The sequence below is a fragment of the Coffea arabica genome, chromosome 10e (genome assembly GCF_036785885.1).
Source record: "Coffea arabica cultivar ET-39 chromosome 10e, Coffea Arabica ET-39 HiFi, whole genome shotgun sequence".
NCBI classification, from domain to species: domain Eukaryota; kingdom Viridiplantae; phylum Streptophyta; class Magnoliopsida; order Gentianales; family Rubiaceae; genus Coffea; species Coffea arabica.
In genome coordinates this window covers 4,552,377-4,573,106 of record NC_092328.1, presented here as the reverse complement: position 1 = coordinate 4,573,106, position 20,730 = coordinate 4,552,377, and the positions used below count along the sequence as shown (strand labels likewise).

Below are 20,730 nucleotides of genomic sequence, written 5' to 3'. Positions count from 1 at the left end.
AAAAAAATCGTATCCCTTGAAAAACGGTGCATGGAGATAAAAAGTTTCCTGTGCGCGCAAGAGCAAGTGGGACCAGGGTTGAGATGAGGACATCATGCGCCACGCAAATTGCAATACTCAGTCCAATGCATAGTTGTCAAAATCGCGATTCGGATAATCAAAATCGATCGATCCGAATCGTATTCAGAGTCAGCAAATCATATTAATTTCTATAGGATCGTGTAGGATCGTAGGATCGTGTAGGATCGTAGAATCGTACAATCCTACAATTTTTTTGTAAATTTGTGAAATACGAAGCTCCATTTTGCAAGTAAATAAAAATATTTGTGGTATATTTGTAATTTATCAAAGAATTGCAACCTTTAATTGCAATTAAGAGTTTTTAGTATCCTACAATCCGATCCTGTGAAACTAAAATCGATCCTACGTAAGATCCCGATTTTACAAACCTTTCTTTCAACTTCTTGAGAAACCTCAAGAGATGCATTAAACAAACCTAAACCCCAGACCAATCGTCAAAAACCGGCAACTTTTAACGACGACCCAGGAGACTTATCTACCCATCCCCTAACACCCCCCAGCCGATGTGGGATTGAAACCCCGACAGGGGCAGCCGATTTTACAAACCTTGATCCAATGTGGTTTGGGTACTCTACTCTTGGACTGCCATTAATTTAATAACAATAATATGTTGCCAACCTCCCCTTGTCGATTGCAAAGATAGGTAGCTTGGAGGCTACAGATTTTTGGCATTTCTATCTTGTATGGAGCCTGGATGGATGTCAGGCACCTAACATAACGGCAGCAAAATTCTCCCAATCAATGCGCTCGTCACGGAGCACTAAAAGTCTTTTCACTTTTCATTTCTTCTATCTTCTATTATTATTGTTCTATACTCTGTAGTTAGCCTCTGGCTCTCTTTGCCCGACAGACCATACCATATGTGTGAAAAGGGATAATTGAATTAAATTTTGACTTTGTTCGCCATGGCCCATAATGATTGGTTATGGCAGTCAAGTGATTAAAATTTCAAAATTTTGTATTATTATTATTATCGGATATCATAGCCTGAAATTTAAACGGCTCCATTAATCAGTAATCTCAAGCACGCATATGGTGTTCATGATTAGTCCATTTGAACTTGTTTTAAACTCTGAACGCAAAACCACAGCGCTTCTTTTTGTTCGTGTGTATTGTGCATCCCACCCCTCATCATGGGCAGCATGCCAGTATTGTGGAGACTTGGAAGTCGAAATTGCACCAGCAAAAAAACATCGGTGCATTAGAATTTGTCATTTGAAAATTGTGTCATTTTAATATGTTTATTATAGTATTATTTTTTGACACAATTATATGAAATAAAAAGATAATTTAAAATAAAAAATTACATATCTTTCACGGGAAAAAAAATTATAAACCCACGCACTCAGGTTGTGTTTGGATTGCATTTTCCGTCATTTTTTATGGAAAAAATACTGTAGCGATTTGATATATGTGAGGGAAAAAGGTGATAGGAAAATGTGATCACGGAAAACGATAATATTTTCCGACGAAAACCTTGAATCCAAGCAAGGCCTCAGTATTCAGTAGCCATAAAAGAACTGAGGCTCAAGTCTTCAGTTAACTGCGGGTTGGGAGTCGCAACTGTTCACTCTTATTTTTTGCCGTGCTGACAGGTGTCCTAAGTAGACTGAAGTCAGAGTCAAAAGCTGAAATTGAGAGATTGAGATTCTCAGGTTTCTTTTGGGATTAGGTTTATAAAAAGCCGAATTTCTAGACTTCAGTTTAGAAAAGGTCAAGAGATTCTCAATGGAATCAACTAACGTGTAAAATGCTAAAGGTTAAAAAAGAATACCATCATGTTGGACTGATGCTCAGCTGGGATACTACCACTACTAGTATCCTGTTCCTGTATACTCAAAAACAACAACAAACAGAGAATTCTTAGGTGTGAGTTTCGGGCGGAAATTGCGGAAAAGAATGGCAAGCTTAAGGTATTGGTGGTTTGACCAGAGACTGCCTGGCAAGGTGGTGGTGTACTCGCATTCTTGCACTAGCTCACTTTACCAGCATCAAAATGGACCCTTTTTTGAGCTTTGTTTTCTTCCATAGTTCCAATCAATCAGTAGTGAGTATTTTGTCTCTCGCTCCATGGCTTCGCACCCCTATTTCCTTTCCCAACGAAGATCCCTTCGGCCCTTCAAGAAAGGATAATAATGACTAGTTCGGTACTGGACGTTTATGTCAAATTTTGACACAACATTTCCATGTGGAGTCATGCCAACCTAAGAAGTGTACTCATTTTTTATGGCTTCATTTCTTCTTCTTCAAATTGAAATATTCAACATCAAACAAATTTAGACCCTAAGTGACACTCTTGTTGGCTTCTCCAATACTCGATACTAAAGAAGAAAGAAAAGAAAAGAAAAGCTCCACTTCATTCATTCATTCAAGTGTGTCAGCAAGTAAAAATTTGGAATTTAGGATACCAAACTTGCTCCAGGAAGTCATAGAAAGGCCGGCCCATCTCTTTGTTGGTTTGCCAAAAGTCGTCAACCACTTAGGTTGTCTCCTAAATAAAACTTAGGAAAGGACCATTGTTGTTTGATTGATGCACTTACCAATTGTTTAGTTGAGAAAATGTTGGGGACGGAATATTATTGCTTTAGCAACTTTTGACTCGTCTAAATCTCACATAAGTTTCTAACCCCTTTTTTTTTTCTTCTTTTTCTTTTTTCAAAGCCCGTGCAGTCGCTATACGGAGGAATTCAGTCACTATTTGGAGAAGAAGCTTTAATTTAATTATTTTTCTGGAGGTTTTGTTCAAAGGGAGACACTAGTAGCCTTGTTTGGATTGCTTGTTTTCGTCGGAAAATATTGTCGTTTTGCGTGATCACATTTCCCTATCACCTTTTTCCCTCACATATATCAAATCGCTACAGTAATTTTTTCATGAAAAATGACGAAAAATACAATCCAAACACAAAGAATCGAATTAGAGATTTCACGATCATCTATCTAACTAAATGTTTCTCCTCGCTAGGTTGGATCTACATACTTTACTTTTTTAACTTTTAGGTACACGAATACCATCAACGAGATATTAATGTACGACCGAAAAAGAAATAAAAGGAGCTAATAGGAGAAAGACAGCAATTAAAAAATCTTCAATTCTTTGAGTTTTCTTTTTTTCTTTTTGGTCATAATTTTCTGATACTGTAACTTTTGGGTAGAATTTAAGCATCCGATTTCGAAAAGTCACATCACCAGAACAAATTTCGAAAAGGACCCTAACTTGGGCCACGGATGCCACGCCTGAATGTGGGACGAGGGTACCTTTTGGGTTTTGCGGGTGCTTCCAGTTGTGATGAGTAAACTCAACCAGATTAGACTAGCAGTTTGCCCATCTTTGTTTTCCCGCCGTAACAAAGTAGACAATGGCATATGGGCTACCTTTGGTGTACACCACATTTTTGTATCCTAACTAAATCCTGGCTACCCAACTCGTGGGCTACCTATGGATTAAAACTTGTAATTCTTGTTGGCCCAATACTGCCCCATCCAGAGCAAGAAGATTCACACTTCAGGGCCTTTCCCTAATTTACTTTTTTTTTTCTTTTTTGGGAGGCACCTGTCTCTAATTATTTTTCAACTCCATAAAGGATACAAATCCATGTCAGGAATGCATTCTGTGTCCCAAAACCTAATGTAGTTGGTAGGGAAATTAACCAAATGATCGTAAAGAACCCAGTTCGACTGTCAAGTTTTTTTTTCCCTTTCTCCTGTCCCTTTATTAGGTTTGAAGTCTTTATTGAACCCACAAAAAAAAAAAAAAAAGGTTGCATTCAATGTCCTGTTAGATTGGTTAGGGGAATGAATAAAAGGTCCCTTAAATTTAGAAGAAATAAATTGGAAAAACAAGCCAACACAAGTTGGCTTAGTTGGGAAGCACAGACTGTTGAGTCATAAAACAAAACCAAACCAACGAATGTTGGCGCAACCAGAAGGGGCTTCCATCCCTTAACCATGAGGTATCAAATTCAAAATCCATGAAAATGGAAAGGACAACGTTGGAACAGCTTTCCTGCAAGAGGTCGGACCCGACTCGAACAGGATCAGTCGCAAATCGTTAAACGGATATAGGTACCTGTGGATTATACCAAAATAAAACAAAACCAAGAGAGCTGGTCCTCCTCTGTATTTTTACTCCTCTTGCAAGAACAAAAGGTTGTCGTCCAGTATGTTATCTGCAAGCAATCCTGTGAAGCTTCAACTTCTCGCAGTGAATGTGGCCCCGAAGGCCCAATTGGATCCGAGGACAAAGGGGAATAGTCCAATTTTTAATTTCACAAGAAAAAGATATAAGACGAAGTTTAACCATTTTGTTTTTTATTCTCAACCAAAATAAATAAATAAATAAATAAAAGGAAAACTTTTTGTAGCTAAAGCTGGGGTTCTTAGCAAACCACCTTCAGTCGGCAAAAACGACACATTATTAGCTTAAGGAATCAAACACCAACTAAAACCCTTAATAACACATAAGCGGAAAAATTGACACAAAGTACTGCAAAATCTACCAAGCTTTGAAACATTAAAACTACCAAGTGCAAAAAACCTTAAAACAGATAATCAAAAGGAGACCTACTTTGTAAATTTTGGCCAACATATGAGAGCAGAAAGGATATCCCCCAAAAATAGTTCCTGCAAAATATTTTCTGTTGAAGAAAATTCAATTTGTTTTCCCCTGATCGTACTAGGTAATCCTTGAAACAAATGGAAGTGTGAAACAATTAGTAACTTTTTCTTTTTTTATGGACAATTGATTTTTCAGTTCATAAGAAACAAATGTAAGGCGACTAAAGGCTCAAAATTACCTTAATAAGCTTCTAGATAAAGGATTTGTTCTTTGCAAAACCTGAGCAAGACATGTCACATGTCTGGACTCTGGAGAGAGTTGGAGAACTTTTGATCGCTGAAGGACAATAGGGCCGACCGTTCTCTTTTCATCCAAGGTGTAAAGGTGGTACCTGGTCGCAGCAGCGCGGTGGCTTTAACCATTAATTCTTGATTAGACAGCCCTTTAACGGCTTTCCAGAATGCTCTAAATAACGGATTTGGGGCAGGACGGTCATCAGTATAACCGTCCCTGCACGGTTAAGGGCCAAGATTGGCTCTCAAAATTTTATGCGGCTGAGATTACACCATGTAACTCGATTTTCGCGTTAAATGTGGGGCCTACCACCATCTGTTGTGAAAATATATCCTGTGAAAAAAAAGTTATACGATGTACAAAGAAAGTTACGGCCAATTGATAATGACTACAATTGGCAGGGACGGTTGCCCCGAGTCCCTAAATAACCTCTGCAGCGGAATCAGGAGCTGCAGTAGCTCATCATCTGTGGTCCGGTGGTGATTCAATTCCCTCCGAATTATTCCTGGATTTTCTTAAGTCCACTCCCTCCCCTTAATGTAGGATAGAATAGGTTTATCGTTTCGGAAAAAAAAAAGGAATCAGCAGCAGCTCACCGGCCACTGGTTTTGGAATTTTTGGCTTATTACTTAGACGTACAATCCATACATGAAGTGCTTAATTATTTTCTACTATGAATTTTCTCTATTACGTATTTCGAGTGTAAAATAACATTTGTATGTCCAATTGCTCAAATCAATTTAAACTCGGACTGAGTAGCGACTTGACTAAACTATTGGATGTTAGATCAATTGGACCGTTCTAAAAAAATCGCTGACATCAGTATGATGTCATAATTATTTGATATTTTTACAAGTTTCAAAAATATTGAAATTGAGTTGTTGGTTATATTTGACCAATCATAGAAACTGTTCCAAAAATATTAGACTTGCAATCACATATACACATAATAATTATATATAAAAATATAAGTTCATGGTTAAAATATGTCCATTCACCAAACTACTTAAATTCACTTGGAATCACTGATGCTAAATTGATAAGATTGTAGGGATGAAAACATCTTGATTTAGAGATCAGTCAGGAAAGTAAGTGATTTGGTACTTACACTAAATGGGTGGCATTTTCTTATTTATATTAATAAATGAATGTGTTACAATTTAGGTAACTCAAATTGTATTTGGGGAAAAGAAGAAAGAAAAGTTTGAGAACAGAGTCAACCAGTCGAACCGAACCATTAGCTTAACTCATTTTTTGACTGATTTTTTACCCAAGTGATTTTGTACTACAAATCAACTCAAAAAGAAGAGCGATTCATAATCAAATCGATCTTTTCAACCAATTCGATCCAAGTCTGACAACACTGGCTCAAATGCGTCTCCACTAATTTCCTGCGGCTTGGTTTTATATTTGATCTTTTCACAACAAAGACTTTGAATATTTAACATTCAAAATTTTTTACCTCATTTCGAGTTTACAAGTTTATTGATGATAAAATTTTGTCGTATCGAAGATAATACGAGGAAGAAATAACAGGAGGGCCTCCAACTCTGCAAACCTCCTTCCATCACTGTAAAAGTATGCCCAACCAAAAAAAAAAAAAAAACTAACAAAATTACAAGTTTGTTGTTTTTTGAGTTAGTCGAGATGATAATGTTGGTATCATGTCTTTCTATTAACTCAAGTTCAAATCTGTATTGAAACAATTGTCCGTCATATAAGGCTTACATAGTACGTCTTATTCTTATGTGTGGTTGACGGATTATTGAACAGGATAGAATTTCTCCGGTGCGCATTTTTTAATAACGACTGCAAATTTTCTCGTCAGTCAAGAAAAAAAAAATTGCAAGCTTGGCAATCAATCACCATCACGATAATGGGCAACGGAAATTTCACACTAATGGTGCTTGGTCACAAACGCGTAAACGATACCAGAAGGCGTTTGGTACTCCGATCGTGGCTGCTTCTTTTCCAAACTCGTCACCGCTACACTCCTAACGTGCATGGCTCAGTAGTTCAGTAAGAGTATGTAACGTGTATGGGTGGTTGAAAGTTTTCCACCGTTTCCGAGAAGTAATTCTTCTATGTCATCAGGTTTTGTGGTGTAACCCACCCATACCACCAATTCTTAGCTGTAAAGGCGCATTTCCTTTTGCCTCTTCATCTTCTTTGCTTGGAAGTCAAATTTTTTTTTTTTTTTGATATTCTAGGTGAGACGGCCTGATCCTTGCTTATTGCTATATTTGACCAGTTTACTTACTCAAGTTAAATTACAAAAATTACAAAAAGTTTCAAAAAAAGAAAAAAGAATGTAGTATTCAAACGGGGCGATCTTTAAACAGCATTTACAAACAGAAGCCACTTGTCAGTCTTTACATGACTTAATCTTAACAACTACACTCCAACAAGCCCTCTCCTGCTCTTCTCCTCTACCTACCACAGACAGACCTTCATGCTATAAATTCCCCCCCAAACTAAGCCCTTTCTGACCATGAACAACGAATCACTCACAACCCTCCTAAGCATACTATTTTTCTTTTCCCCTAGCATTTATCAAATCATCTGCCTTTTCCTAGCACATTTTCCACATACATATATTCTGCCTGATCAGTTTCTTGAGAGCCCAGAGAGATGAAGCTAGTCTTCTTCACTTTGCTCCTCCTTGCTCTTGTTCTCAACTCCTCCTTCATCCCAGCCACAATGGCTGGATCAAGTAAGATCTTCTTCTTAACCTCGACGGGATACAAGACATAATAATGATTGAAATTAACATCATCTTCCTAGCAACGCATGCACCTGTCCGGCCAATCATATACACTAATAAGCTGTGAATTTTGTTTTCACCTGTAACGCATACATTTATTCTTGTGAATTTATTATCCTTCGCTTTTGATCTCAAATATTTCTACTTGGTTGGTCACAGGCTTTTGTGATTCAAAATGCGGAGTGAGGTGCTCGAAGGCTGGAGTGCAAGACAGATGCTTGAAATACTGCAAAATTTGCTGTCAAGAGTGCAATTGCGTGCCTTCGGGAACTTATGAGAACAAGCACGAGTGCCCCTGCTACAGGGACAAGAAGAACTCCAAGGGCAAGCCTAAATGCCCTTGACTTAATTCACCTGTTTCATTTACCAAAAAATCTAGAGAGCACAAATATATATATATTACTACTGTGTATCTTGGCCGTCACCGCTAGCCACTAAGTTATATATGGTTGAATAACTTAAAAAAAGTGTTTTGGCTGTTTCCTCATATGATATGTGTTGCTGTATAAAATGTTAAAGAGTGTCATGCTACTACCATAAAGCATTGTATTTGTGTGTCAATCTTTTCTATATTAGTAATTATATGAGTGAGTTTTTTTATATACTGTCCGTGTATAATTTTTTTTTTTATATGTTTTTTATAAACATATTTTTTAATAAAATTTTTTTTTTACTTTACATATATAACGTCACTTCAGTACATTTTTTTGACAAAAATTAATTTCAAAAGATAAGTTGGATTATCAATGGATAGCCATCCAAACAGAAAGTTGGATTATCAATGGCTGTAGGAGGTTCCTCTATTTTAGACAGCGAAGCTAAAGTTCAAAAATACATGCAAAATGACAACATAAACAGAAGGAAAATTATACAAATTAATCAAATATTTGCACGAGATAATTCAGAACATGTATTACATATTTTGTAAAGAACGCTCAAAATAGAGACGCGCATCAAAACATGTGGCATGTACTTTGATTTAGAACATTAATATTATTGGTGTCTATTTTCTAAAGAATCCTCAAGATAACAATTGCGTATGTTTTAAGGCCTATCTTGTGTTTAGATATTTCATTATTTGAAATAATCATTTGACTTACATCATAAGCACATTATTTAATTATTAAATTTTTTTTTAAATTTCAGATAGATTACATTAAAAAAAGAAGTGTAGCATCAAATGAAACAAAAATTTTTTTTTTGTTTTTTTTAACAAAGAGTGGGCATCCAAACTTACTTACCCCAAATGTGTTTCGTTATTGATTCGCCCCCAACATCACCAGGAACAGGAAGCAGCAGTGGTGGTGGCATTGGCATTATTTAAGTCCGAGGTTGACCGATCCCAGATGAGAATGTGGCCCGGTCACATGCACACTGTACGATGAAAATAACGCTTTGCTTTACTCTTGCATCGGTCCCTGCCATACACAATAATTGCATCCTTCCACCTGCCGGCCCGGCCCGGCCCGCTTCAGCTCGTAAAAAGTGTAGCAAATCCGATCAGAAAATCAAACAACAACTGCGAAGTCATTAGCTTCAAGGAAATAAATTTAGAGCCTTTGATTACGTCGACAAAGGTGCAAGTCTATTCTAAATTAATATCGTGCATTCTCTTGTATTAATCCCAAAATTACAAAATTATATGCAATCAAATTAAACAAGAAAGCTTTTTTTTTTTTATTAAGTATTTTTAACAAAACTCCTTCATACCAACAACATTGCACCTTTTATCATGGATGTCCCTAAGCTTATAAGAGAAGCACTCTTGATGTCATTGTTATTATTACAACTTTTCTCTTTTTTTTTTTTAAAAGGGTTTTTATCATGTAATATTAATATGAGTTTGGCATGTGAGTTTTTTGGCCCCGTTTGGCATGTGAGTTTTTTGGGTGTTTGTCTACAAATTTACTGTAACTTACTGTAAAAATTGTTAAAAAAATTTTTGAAGTGTGTTGTAAATTTTTGAATATTTTGAAGTGTATAGTTTAAAAATTTTGAAAATTTTTTTGAGGTTACTGCAGCTAAAGTTTTTGCAAAACTTGTAGCAAATTTCACACGGGGGGCCATTACCGATCAAGAAAATATGGATATAGAGTAATTTTCACGGTACCAAGCACACTTCACAAAAAATTAAACCTGCAATAGAGGTCGATGTGAATTTATTGAGAAATAATTTTAAGGATACAAAGGCCACGAAATAAATAGCAACAAAACAATTGGTCTCTAAATGTCCATCACAGTGTAAGAAGAACGTTGTATAAAATCACAACCTAAAGGCTGCTACAGTAAACAACACATGACGGGAGGGAGCATTCTAAGGATTAATTAAACAACAGAGAGTAAAAAAATTTATTCCCAGACAGACGCTGACACCAACACAATTCTACTACACCTACAAATTACCATGCAACACCCAACAAAATGGAATGGAAGAGATCGATCATCTTCTTCTCTCCGCTATAGCCCAACAACAAAGCTCCCCTGGATTGATGATGCTACGAATGCTTCTGTTGCAGCTTCAGAATTTTTCCCACCATCACACTCCTCTTTCTTTCAGGTCAGCAACTTTAAAGCTTAGCTCATCCATCAACAAAGTCAGGAAAAGACTAACACTACAACCACAAAGCTACTATTACAAGGTGTATAAACACAAGTTAAAAACTGCTGGTTTCTGTAGGAGATCTGAACGGAACCAACACAAAGTAAGAATAAAGCTACAATTTCCGGCTGCCTTTAGAGTTTGTGACACCTCCTTGCGGGAACGTGTCTATACATGCTGGTGCTTCTTCTTCTCAAACCAAGCAAGAATCTTCCTACCGAAAAGGTTGCTGCGCATTGATTGAGCATTGCTTTGGATTAATCTGTGAAGTGCAACGTATACTTCACCCTGTACAACAAAATCATGACAAAATGAGAAATCAGATGATCATTCATAGACTGAGTGGTCAGACCTCTCATCTAAAAGGCAAGAGATAATGATGCCTTGAATGGTTTCTGTTTGCCAGCAAGAACATGGCTAAAGATGGTCATTTCAGCATTTTCCAAGAAGGTTAACGGTAAGCAACTCAAAAGATATGTAGAGTACTTGTTGAATTTAAAACAATCATGCATCAGAAAAATATCAGAAGCTTTGGAGAGTGAGATGCCCAAGGGACAGCAAAGAAATCCAGTACATCAAACTACCTTTGCGATTGATAGCGCTTTCTGAATGACAAAGTTCCCATAAGGATGTACTAGTAGACTACCAGCATTTGGACTTGTGAGCAATTCCATAATAACTGTTGCGGAGTGCCCTTTTCCAGAATCAACTAGAATTTTCTCCACTACATTACTCGCATATTTGTCACTAGAGAGGGCCACAAAATGGCCTCGAAGCTGTTCCAACAGAAGAGCTGTAACTTCTGGTATTTTTAGTCCCAGCAAGTGTTGAACCACATAATTCCTACATAGAATGAAGGGCAAAAAGCATATCAAGACAGAATATGCTTATTATTATTGTTTTGCAACTTAGGGTAAAAAATAATTAAAAAAAAGCAAGCATTAGAATCAAACCCATAAGGATCTTCTGCTAGTTGTAATGCATTTCTTATTATTTCATTCATCAAACGCTCTTTGGGTTCTCCATAAGCATTCTCCACACAAGACTGCAGCACACAGCACCCACTTTTGTCTGTTGCAATTGTATAGCAGTTATGTACAATTTCGTTGAGAAGGTGCTGCCAAATACAACATACTGTCAGACAGTTGATTTAGTCCAAACATGCTAGTATACAGACAGAGAGGGAAAAAAAAAATCTCCTTAAACAGAGTATCTAGAGATGGGAAGAACTCATCAAACATATGAGAGCAGCAGTAAACCATCTATCACGTGTTTGAGTATAGGCACATAATGCTGGTGTAGGAGAATGATACATTTCACGAACAGACACACAAATTGGTTCCTGAATAGCAACTGTGGCAAACATATCATCCAAGATTTACTGCTAGAGTAACACTAAGTTCAGATTGGCCAAAATACAAGTTTGTGCAAGCAATGAAGTTGCAATTGACTATCTTTAAGCAACGGAGTATGTCTATCACTGCTTGAGCAGATCATGTAGATACAAATATCTGCCTGCTCAAGCTACCCAATGGGGAGTGATTTGAAATGGGGAATGAGTTGCACAAAGAAATTGCTACTAGGCACACAAAGGAACAACATAGTCATACTTATCAGTTCGGATGACAAGGACATTAAGCTACATTCAAGACCCAAATGCATTTAATGGATAGGAAATTATTTGAAATATTATTTGGAATAATTACTGCAGTACTTTTTGCGATGTGATATATGTGAGATAAAAAGGTGTGTTAGAAAATGTGTTTGTAATGCAAGCAAATAATTTTACTTTACTCTTCAGCCTATATTTGTTGCTGACTGTAAGTACCAATTTTGGCCATTTCAAGACAGCTTGTTTGACAAAGCAATACTTTTAACTTTCTCATGAGGTAAATATTATACATGGGGTGTGCTGATGGAGGATATTGTCAGTTAGATTGAGGTAGTAAAAAGGATCACATTACAAGAACACATTGATTAGCTAAATTAGGAAGATGTGTGTTGTACCATCCTCAAGCTAGAAATTGCAAACATCAGAAAAATGAGAAATCTTAACGGTAGATTTTCATATTTTTCACCAGTTTGATTGCTTTCTAGTGTTATTGTGGTTGAAAAACTCAAAACCAACTATGAAGGAAGCTACCACCAAGTAGCATGGAAAAGCAATACAATTGTTGACTCAGTAGCATAAAGGAGAGAAAAGTCAAACAAGGAAATATAGGGAAGAGGAATTCAGACCATAATCTCACTTGTTGCCTTTCCCAATGACGTGATCATTGAGAACTCAAGTAGAGAGGAAACTCAACATGAAGGTTGGCAAGTTATGTTAGAATAAAGCTACGCAGTTTAGTTCAAAGCATGATGAACAACCTCACAGAGAAGAAGAACAAGAAGAATAAGAAATTACATAACATGAAATTCAAGCGTATTATGTTAGATAAACTTGTTATGAAGCTGACAATGGGTTCGTTAATTTGCAAAAGTGAAATGAAGTGGTTAAAATGGTATAACAACGAACTATAACCACCTCAGGATACAAAACTCTTGAGTGGAAATTATGATAGTTCAACGATACCTTCATATCGAATTTTAGCACTCTCAAGAACATGTATTTAGGACTTTCTGTTCTCATCCAGCAGCTATTCCTTTCCCACAGAGAAAAAAGGAACATCTATAACATCGCTTTTGATAGAGAATAAATCTACAAGCCTATAAAAGTATAACGCTGTGAAATATAAAAAGAGCACCTATACAAAAGTACTCTTCTATCAAGTTTGAATTTTATGAGAAAGCCTCCTGAATGTCTAAAACCTAAACCCTAACTTAAAGTTAAACCCAAGGAAAATAACAAAGTGGCTGAGATTTATCTTTCACATGCTCTTAAGTTTTTCTCTAGAAGATGATTGATGGTAAAAGTAAACAAAGATAAGATTCCTTGAGATTATAAACGATTATACTAGCAGAAGTTTTTGCTTGAATGCTGCAGTACAAAAAAAATAGTAAGTATTTGGTAATGATAATCTGTAAGAATATACTGAACAACCAAGGTTAGCTTTTCTTTGGTCTATGTAGGTCATAATTCAAAACTTTTCGCACAACTAAATAGTCCTCCAGAAGAGGAGAGCTAAGTCGTGCATGGCTCATTCTTGTTTCAAGTTAAAGTTGCGGGCAAATAAATGATTCTGAAAGCTATTATCACACAACTTCTTGCTTTGAGATCTTTTTGACTTGACAAAAGCTATAACCTAGACAGGAAAGAAGATTGGAAACAACTTCTAGATTTTTTTGTCTAAGCTAAAAGCCAAACACTAAACCAAGGAACATACAAGAAGGGCCTCAAGTTTTGCAACCTAAACCGAATATCAGAAGCATGTTATGAAAAATAGCAAAGAAAGTGGACTTTCAGGGTAAAGTATATAGCTAGGCATCACACATGTATCGCTTAAGAATGTCACAATCACATATGCATCGTGAGGCTTGGCAGGACTCACAATCCGCTTAAGAATGTCAGCTTTACATAGGTTGATATATTTAACAATGAAGAGCGCAAGATTGGCATGTGAAAACTAAAGTCATGAGCATAGATGTGAATGGTCTCCATAGTGTCACTAGGCAGTCAAGTTGTCCCTTGTGGCACCTTTCACCTTTTGAAAGGATGGTAAATAAGAGTTAGTACCCTAGTAGAAACTTAAGTAACATTAGGCTGAACCTCCAATTTACTGTCCCCTTACTACCATTGCTATCTAGCTGATCTTTGTGGGCATAATGAAGTAGGAGCCCCTAAATAAAACCTTCAAAGTTATCTTTGTGCAGCATGCAGCCTTGAAGGTGACACCCAAAGTGACTTTCTCTAAGCATACACCACAAAGGCCCATCCTTAAGGTACTGCTTGAGAAGTGCACAAATGCACGACACGCATGGCAATCTCAGGGGTGCTAACCAACCCCTAGGTGATCTCTAATGGTGGAGCGTCTAGTTCAACCACCAGCAAGTTCTTTAGTGGGACAAAATGAGGAGGGATCCTCAGGTGATAGTAAAACTTACTTATCAGAGTATCTTAGTCAGCAAAAGGTACAATGCATCACAGCACAAAGACTTTTGCAATGACTTTGACAGCATCACATATATCTGCCATCTAGGCCACAGCATCGAGGAAAATAAATTAACAGAATATCTAATGATGAACACTTTCCCACTTGAATGAATTCCTAAACCTCTTATCCGTCACAGTAAATCGTCACACCAAGCAGCACATAGAACATTTCACTTGAAAAATTAAAAGCAACAGTCTGCTGTCCAGGGAAAACAAAATAATGTCAGACTATCCCCCCCGAATGCATACAATTCCATCCAGATAAATTTCGACCTATTTGCCATCCAGAGCACAACCGAAGAGAAAGATGGTAATTGCTCCAATTCTTACATTTAAGATTCTTAGTTGTCCCCCATGCTACATATAGAAATTGTAATCTTCCACCCCCACCGGCACCAAAAAAAAAAAAAAAAGAAAAAAGAAAAAGGAAAACAATATATAAATAGAACGGGATTACCTTGTGGTACTCATAGGGGTAATGCATCAAGCAATATCGGATAACATGCTGACCATTGGGGTCGTTAGCCAAAGCCACAGCCTCAGGGCTTAAAGCAGAGATTACAAACGATATCTGCTCAGGGGTACTTAAATTTTCCAACAATTTCTGCATAGTGCGAGCTCTGTAGAATTTATATAGGCCAATTCAGACAAAAAAAAAAATTTAAACTTAAGTGCTATTCAAGATCCAGACAAAGCTAAAATATATCAAATCAACAATCAACAGTATATTATACCCGTTTGGATTGAGACAAATATCAACAAGCTGAAAAGAATTGTTGGTAACAGCCAAAATAATCCTAGTCCTCTGTTCCTCACTGCAGACCACGAAAAGCTTCTGTATGAAATAACTACCAGATTGATTTTTCATCAGATCAGAAGCATGATCCAAAATCTCAGATATTGCCATCTCAATCTCTCCTTCATTAGCATGATCCACTTTCGCCTGCAAAATCTTACTTCCACTCTGATCTTTAGCGAAGGAAACAATCCTTCCCCTCATATCTCGCAAAGATAATCCATCTAATTGATTCTTAATCCTTGCATATAATTGTCTATTGTTTTGCGAATTAGGCCTCAAGAAGCTTAAATTTCTCGACAGAAAGCCATTAGATAGTCCATCCATATTTTCCATCGACACACCATTCTGGTTTCCTCTTGATAAGGATTGCTTGCATTGCAAGAAAGAGTAGCCATGATCACAAAACCTTTGACTGTTGTCATTTTTCAGGTCAACATTCAACAAGCAGGCAGCCTCATCCCCACACCATGGCTCCCTGCAAATGCCACCACTAACGCCGGAAATCGCGGGCCCACAATCCCAGTTCCCCGGGCCCGCGAAGGGGTTCCGGTGGGCCCCACCAAAGCCAAAAGCCTCCCGCTGGTGGCCACCAGGCCCACCACCAGTGTGATAATCATCGAAGCCAATTAAACCACCCTGCTCAAATGCCACATTGTTCAAACCCACAGAACGAAAAAATCCCATTGAACCCTCCGTGTCCGTCTCCGGAGGCTGGAACGGTGCCGTCTGGTGGTGAATATCCGAAGAAAGGTTGAGTCTTGAGAGAGCTGATTCGAGGGTTTGATCACAGGGAAAAACGTTAGGGGTTTGTGGTGGGGGGTGGTCAAAGCCAGCCTCAGGCAAGGAGTTCCGGCGAAAAGGGTACATGAAAAAATTCTGGGCTTGACTCTCGGATGAATAACTCGCCGGAAAATAAGGAATTCGCCGGTTCCCTAAGCCCCTATGTTCCATATCTCCGTTACAAGTGCTAAAAGAATGTGTGCGTGTTTTCTAGAGTGAGGCTTTAAGAGGGTTTTATCTGACTTCTCAGCAAAAGGGTGTATTTATAGGTATTAAAAAGGGCGCATTTTTTTCTCTGTTTTTTTCCTTTTAAAATTTTAAAATTTTAAGGGAAAAAGGGATTGTGTGGGTCGGGGCCGGGGGCGGGGTTTGATGGGGGCAGGGGTGATCGGGTAGAGTGGAGGAGAAAGACATCTAATAGAAATAGGAAAAGAATTGGAGTTTGCAGATGAAAGGAAAGCCTGAGAGAGCCCATGCAATTTATAGTAAAGTCTCTCTCTGCAACTCATGCGCGTCCATGTGTTGGACGTGGCTTCTGCCCAATTGCACCTGCATCCCTCTGTTCGCGTATTTACTAGGAAATAGTAGCTAGGTAGGGTCGATTTACGAATTCATTGAAGGTTAAGGGCAAACTGTATATATATGCGTGTATGTATATATATGTATGCGTGTTTATATATATTCAACAATATATACAAGGACAATAATGTCATTAACATTCAATTTTTTTTTTTATTACGAAATCAAAAGTTTTAAAGTTAACTACTTTTTTAGAGATAGACATGATTATTTGACGGAGACACAGTGTAAGTGAGAGAATTCGAACCCTTCGAACCCTCTCACCTACACTTAGAAAATTTTTTTTTTTTTTAGGAATAGGTAGAATTATTTGACGGAAACAGTGTAAATAAGAGGATTCGAAGGTTTTGAGGTCGAACCCTCTCACCTATACTAAGGAAAAAAAAAATAGGTTGACTACTTTCTCATGAGGGATAAATTGCATTTTTCAAGGTTGAGCATGGCAAAATATGATTACATTTAAAATTGAGGGGTGCAAAGTGTGATTAGCCTAAATTATACTACCATTCGGGGTCGCATAAATGTTTGATAATACGTGTATATTGATAGTGAGTAATGTACGGTGATACAAGATAATAATAATAATATGTAATTCTAAGATATACTACGGTTAACAAGACTGTATTCTGTAAACCAAATCTATCCAACCCTGATAGTCCAAGGATCCATGTCTTATCCTTCGTCCTGGGGTCTTTTCTATATCTTTTGAGAGGAAATTTCTGGTAAATTGATATGTGAAGAGTGGGTCCGTCGAGTCAATTACAACAAGTAATTCAAAGCCATTCAATAGAGACAACCCAATCTTTGACTGCATACACAAGAATCTACCATACAAGTTCTATTCTTTCATGCGTACTGGTGAAAACTAGAACCTGCTTCATAGAGCAATGTGGATGCATAATTTGACGTCTTGTAATCCTTTATTGAGTCATTAATATGTGGTTTGGACGTTTTACTCCGTCAGCATGCTCTTTAAAACCTTCTAATAATGTAGCATCATATGGCATGACAAGTTAATAGAAAAATTTTGCATGGTTCCTAAGCAAAGTAGGACATGGTACTAACAATTTATTAATTGCGGATCAGTTTCTTTTACGAAATTAATTTGTATTATTGCAACTTTAGTATGTCTGTCTTCCAGTTAATTATGAAAAATGAGAAAATCGACTCAAAAGATGGAAGTAAAGAAACTTTCCCTCCCATGTCTTGGCCTTTTTTTGTTGAGTTTATGGCCCGTTGGTGTATTTCTGGCACACCTGATATAATTGGAAAGGCATTGGTTATTGAGACCTTTCATGGTTTGTGCCATTTTTATTGCCAAAAGCTAAAAGCAAAACTTTCTCCAGTAACCCTTTCCTCAATGGAACTGAACTTACTCATGTTGGAGGGTGCATGCAATGCAAGGAAATTGAGGCGATGGCAGTCTGGAAATGACCAGGTGAGAGGAGCAAGAGTGGGTCAAATTCTGCAGGTCAGTTGTCACTTGTAGAAGGCTGGAAGAAGCTAAAGAAAATTCCAGGTAAAAGCTTGCACGAGGCTGTGCTAGACTAGACCATGCTCAATTTGTGCATGGATGATTTGCTTGGTCAAAACTGGGGTGTTTAATCGCATTGAACGTGGCAGTACGGTAACATCCTTCAGAAGATTGCAGCAGCTAGTTCATATTTTGCCATAACAAGGTTGAACAGGCAAGCAAGTGTAAAATGTGGTACATCCTTTTGCTATTATTAAGCTCAGTGAGAGGTTGTTTGGAATATAATTTTTTCAAGGGTTTTTGAGAAAAATATTACTGTAATATTTTTTTTTAAAGATATAACGTATGTGAGGTAAAAAAAAATGATTAAAAAATATGTAGAAGAAATATTTATGAAAAAAAAAAAGCATCTCTAGTAAGTTCTTGTGATTGAACTAGCAAGAAAATGCAAAATGCGGTACATCTTTTAGCTATTAATATCAATAAGGGTAAATTAAGTTGAACAAGAATGAAATTGTAGGATTTACTAAATACATAGTGCATGTTTTGTCATTCACAAAACACTTAAGAACAAGCAATAAGACTTTTAACATTCCAAGAAAATGTTTTTTTTTTTGTGTCTATATTGTGTGGATTAAATGGTTAGGTGTGTGCATTGTTGGTTTACAGCGTACAAAAGTCCTTAACTAAGTATTTTAGTAAGCAAAACCAAATTTAGATCAACAGTAAGGACGAACTAACTTTTTGTTACTTTATTAGGTATTATAATCCACTATTCCATGAATAACTTTAGTCATAATAAATTTGAGTACTTCGAATGCGTTAGAAAAATAATTTTATTAGGTGTACCGTGTACGTACTAAACAAACTAATTCAAAATTATTAATGTAATAATAATTTTATTTCAAAAACAAACTAAACTATTTACAATTGTTCGCTGTAAGTTTTTATATTTTGATAACTAATTTGGTTGTGGAAATAAGAATGGCTTTCGGTTGTGGAGGGAAAATGAGGGACCAGTGGAGGGAAGGGAAATTGGGAAGTGAGAACAAAGGAAGTGAATGATATGATTGGATGAATTGATCAAGAGAAAGAGTAGCTAGTTGCTTGGTTGTGGAAGGTAGTGGCTCTCGGTTGTAGGGGAAAAATGGGGCCCAAAGGAGGGAAGGGAAATTGGGGAGTAGAGTCCAAAGAAAGTGAATGATATGATTGATACTTGCTAGTTGAAATGAAAAGATTTTTTTTTTAAACTTATTTCAAATGAAATTTGTGCCCACGTATCCTTTTAGAATTTTAGTTTATGAACTAATTTAAAAAATCACGTAATTCTTTTATATTTTTTAAAAAAAAACACTGGAGGCACACTTAAAATTATATTAAAATTATATAAGTATTATAGGAATTTAAGTACAGTGCCCCCACCTTAAATCTGCCCCTTGTAGTAGACATATTGATTAAATACTTTAAATGGTAACTAAATATAGAGTTAGCCAAAACTGGTATTTAGTCAGACTTGAATACATAATCTCTAATTCTTGTAGTATTATACGTATTGTTGACAGCTCAAGAATTTTTTTTATAGTGATAAGGGTTCAAAAAGAAACTTGTGAGCTACGAAAGGTAAGATGCTCAAAACAATTACTCTATATCCATTGTTCATTTTTCTTTTGGGTAGCCCTTGTGTGGTTAAAGCATATATTTTATACTTCTCTCGTTAGAAACACATCTAATCTATTGCATAATTAGATAAAAAAAAAAAAAAAACTCTACGACTGACTGTGACTGTGTTATGTCACATATCAAATTAACCCCCTTGCCGAAATCCATCAAGAGCCCCTAATTAAAAACTTAATTATGTGTGGGAGAGTCTATTATAGACCTAATCCACCGTTAGATCATTTCGCACATAGGTGAGATCTAGCTACGTATATGGATGGATCCCACTTGCATATGAGATGTTCTATTGGTAAATTTGATCTAATACAGTAAATTATCTCATAAATAGGTAATGCTTATCAATTTACCACCCAGTCCAATCCTCCCCAAACAAACAGGTGGTACCTGCTTTTGCGGAATCCGCTTGCTTATGAGTTTGTGAGACGAGGCTTGGTGTAATCATGAGTCTGGCCATGCGTGATGTGATGCTTAGGCAAGTCCGAAGTCCAACCATATTGACCGGATTCAAAGTCATTCGAACAGTCAAAACCGTGTCTCTTTCCATTTCGGGTAATTACTTTTGACTCCGATTCCTCGTCATCCTTCCAAATACGACAACTCAAGAAATTTCTGATTTCCCTCAAAGATTTGGACTGAGATCGAGCTTCCTTGGCTGGCAATTCATTTCTGTTCCCAAGTCTAGAAGCTGCTTAAGGATTATGGTATTAGTGAATCTGTCATCTTCCACGCCTGTATTTTCCGAGCAAATTACTGCCCCCGAGCATTATTGGATGAACTCACGCGTTACCTTGAATTGCTGGATTTGTAGATAGTAGTAGTACTACTGTCATTTTGGCACTGGTCAATATGTTCATTTATCTGCATCTTGCTGTATTTGCTGTGTTCCCCCATCCTCTTCTCAGTTCTCGTGATTAATGCCTAATCATCCTAGCACTATATCACAAGGCCAGATGAAGGCTGTAGCCATTGAGAAACCAGAAAAGGGGCCAAGTTTACTTTGTCTCGTGCAACTTCATTGACCTTATTCTCTGAAGT

General features: G+C 37.0%; 1 protein-coding gene and 1 long non-coding RNA gene across 2 annotated transcripts; both read right to left on the bottom strand.

Moving 5' to 3' along the window:
- Positions 1–3,883: 3,883 nt before the first annotated feature.
- On the bottom strand, positions 3,884–5,092 carry LOC140015498 (uncharacterized). Its single transcript, XR_011822139.1, has 2 exons — positions 4,646–5,092; positions 3,884–4,247 (listed from the first exon to the last, which is right to left on the bottom strand). It is a non-coding gene; the product is annotated as an uncharacterized lncRNA (long non-coding RNA).
- A 4,729-nt stretch (positions 5,093–9,821) lies between these two features.
- On the bottom strand, positions 9,822–16,315 carry LOC113712028 (putative pumilio homolog 8, chloroplastic). The gene is made up of 5 exons (XM_027235304.2): positions 15,121–16,315; positions 14,844–15,006; positions 11,247–11,410; positions 10,878–11,136; positions 9,822–10,581 (listed from the first exon to the last, which is right to left on the bottom strand). The coding sequence occupies exons 1-5, from the start codon at positions 16,134–16,136 to the stop codon at positions 10,462–10,464; spliced, it is 1,722 nt and encodes a 573-aa protein (XP_027091105.2). The 5' UTR covers positions 16,137–16,315; the 3' UTR covers positions 9,822–10,461.
- Between the last annotated feature and the right edge of the window lie 4,415 nt (positions 16,316–20,730).

What these genes read in the sequence shown, in the direction of transcription:
- LOC113712028 (XM_027235304.2), bottom strand. Translation starts at nt 16,136, where the DNA reads ATGGAACATAGGGGCTTAGGGAACCGGCGAATTCCTTATTTTCCGGCG. An exon ending in CTAGCAGAAGATCCTTATGG is followed by an intron (nt 11,137 to 11,246) that starts GTTTGATTCTAA and finishes CATTCTATGTAG; the next exon opens with GAATTATGTGGTTCAACACT. An exon ending in AAGCGCTATCAATCGCAAAG is followed by an intron (nt 10,582 to 10,877) that starts GTAGTTTGATGT and finishes TTTGTTGTACAG; the next exon opens with GGTGAAGTATACGTTGCACT.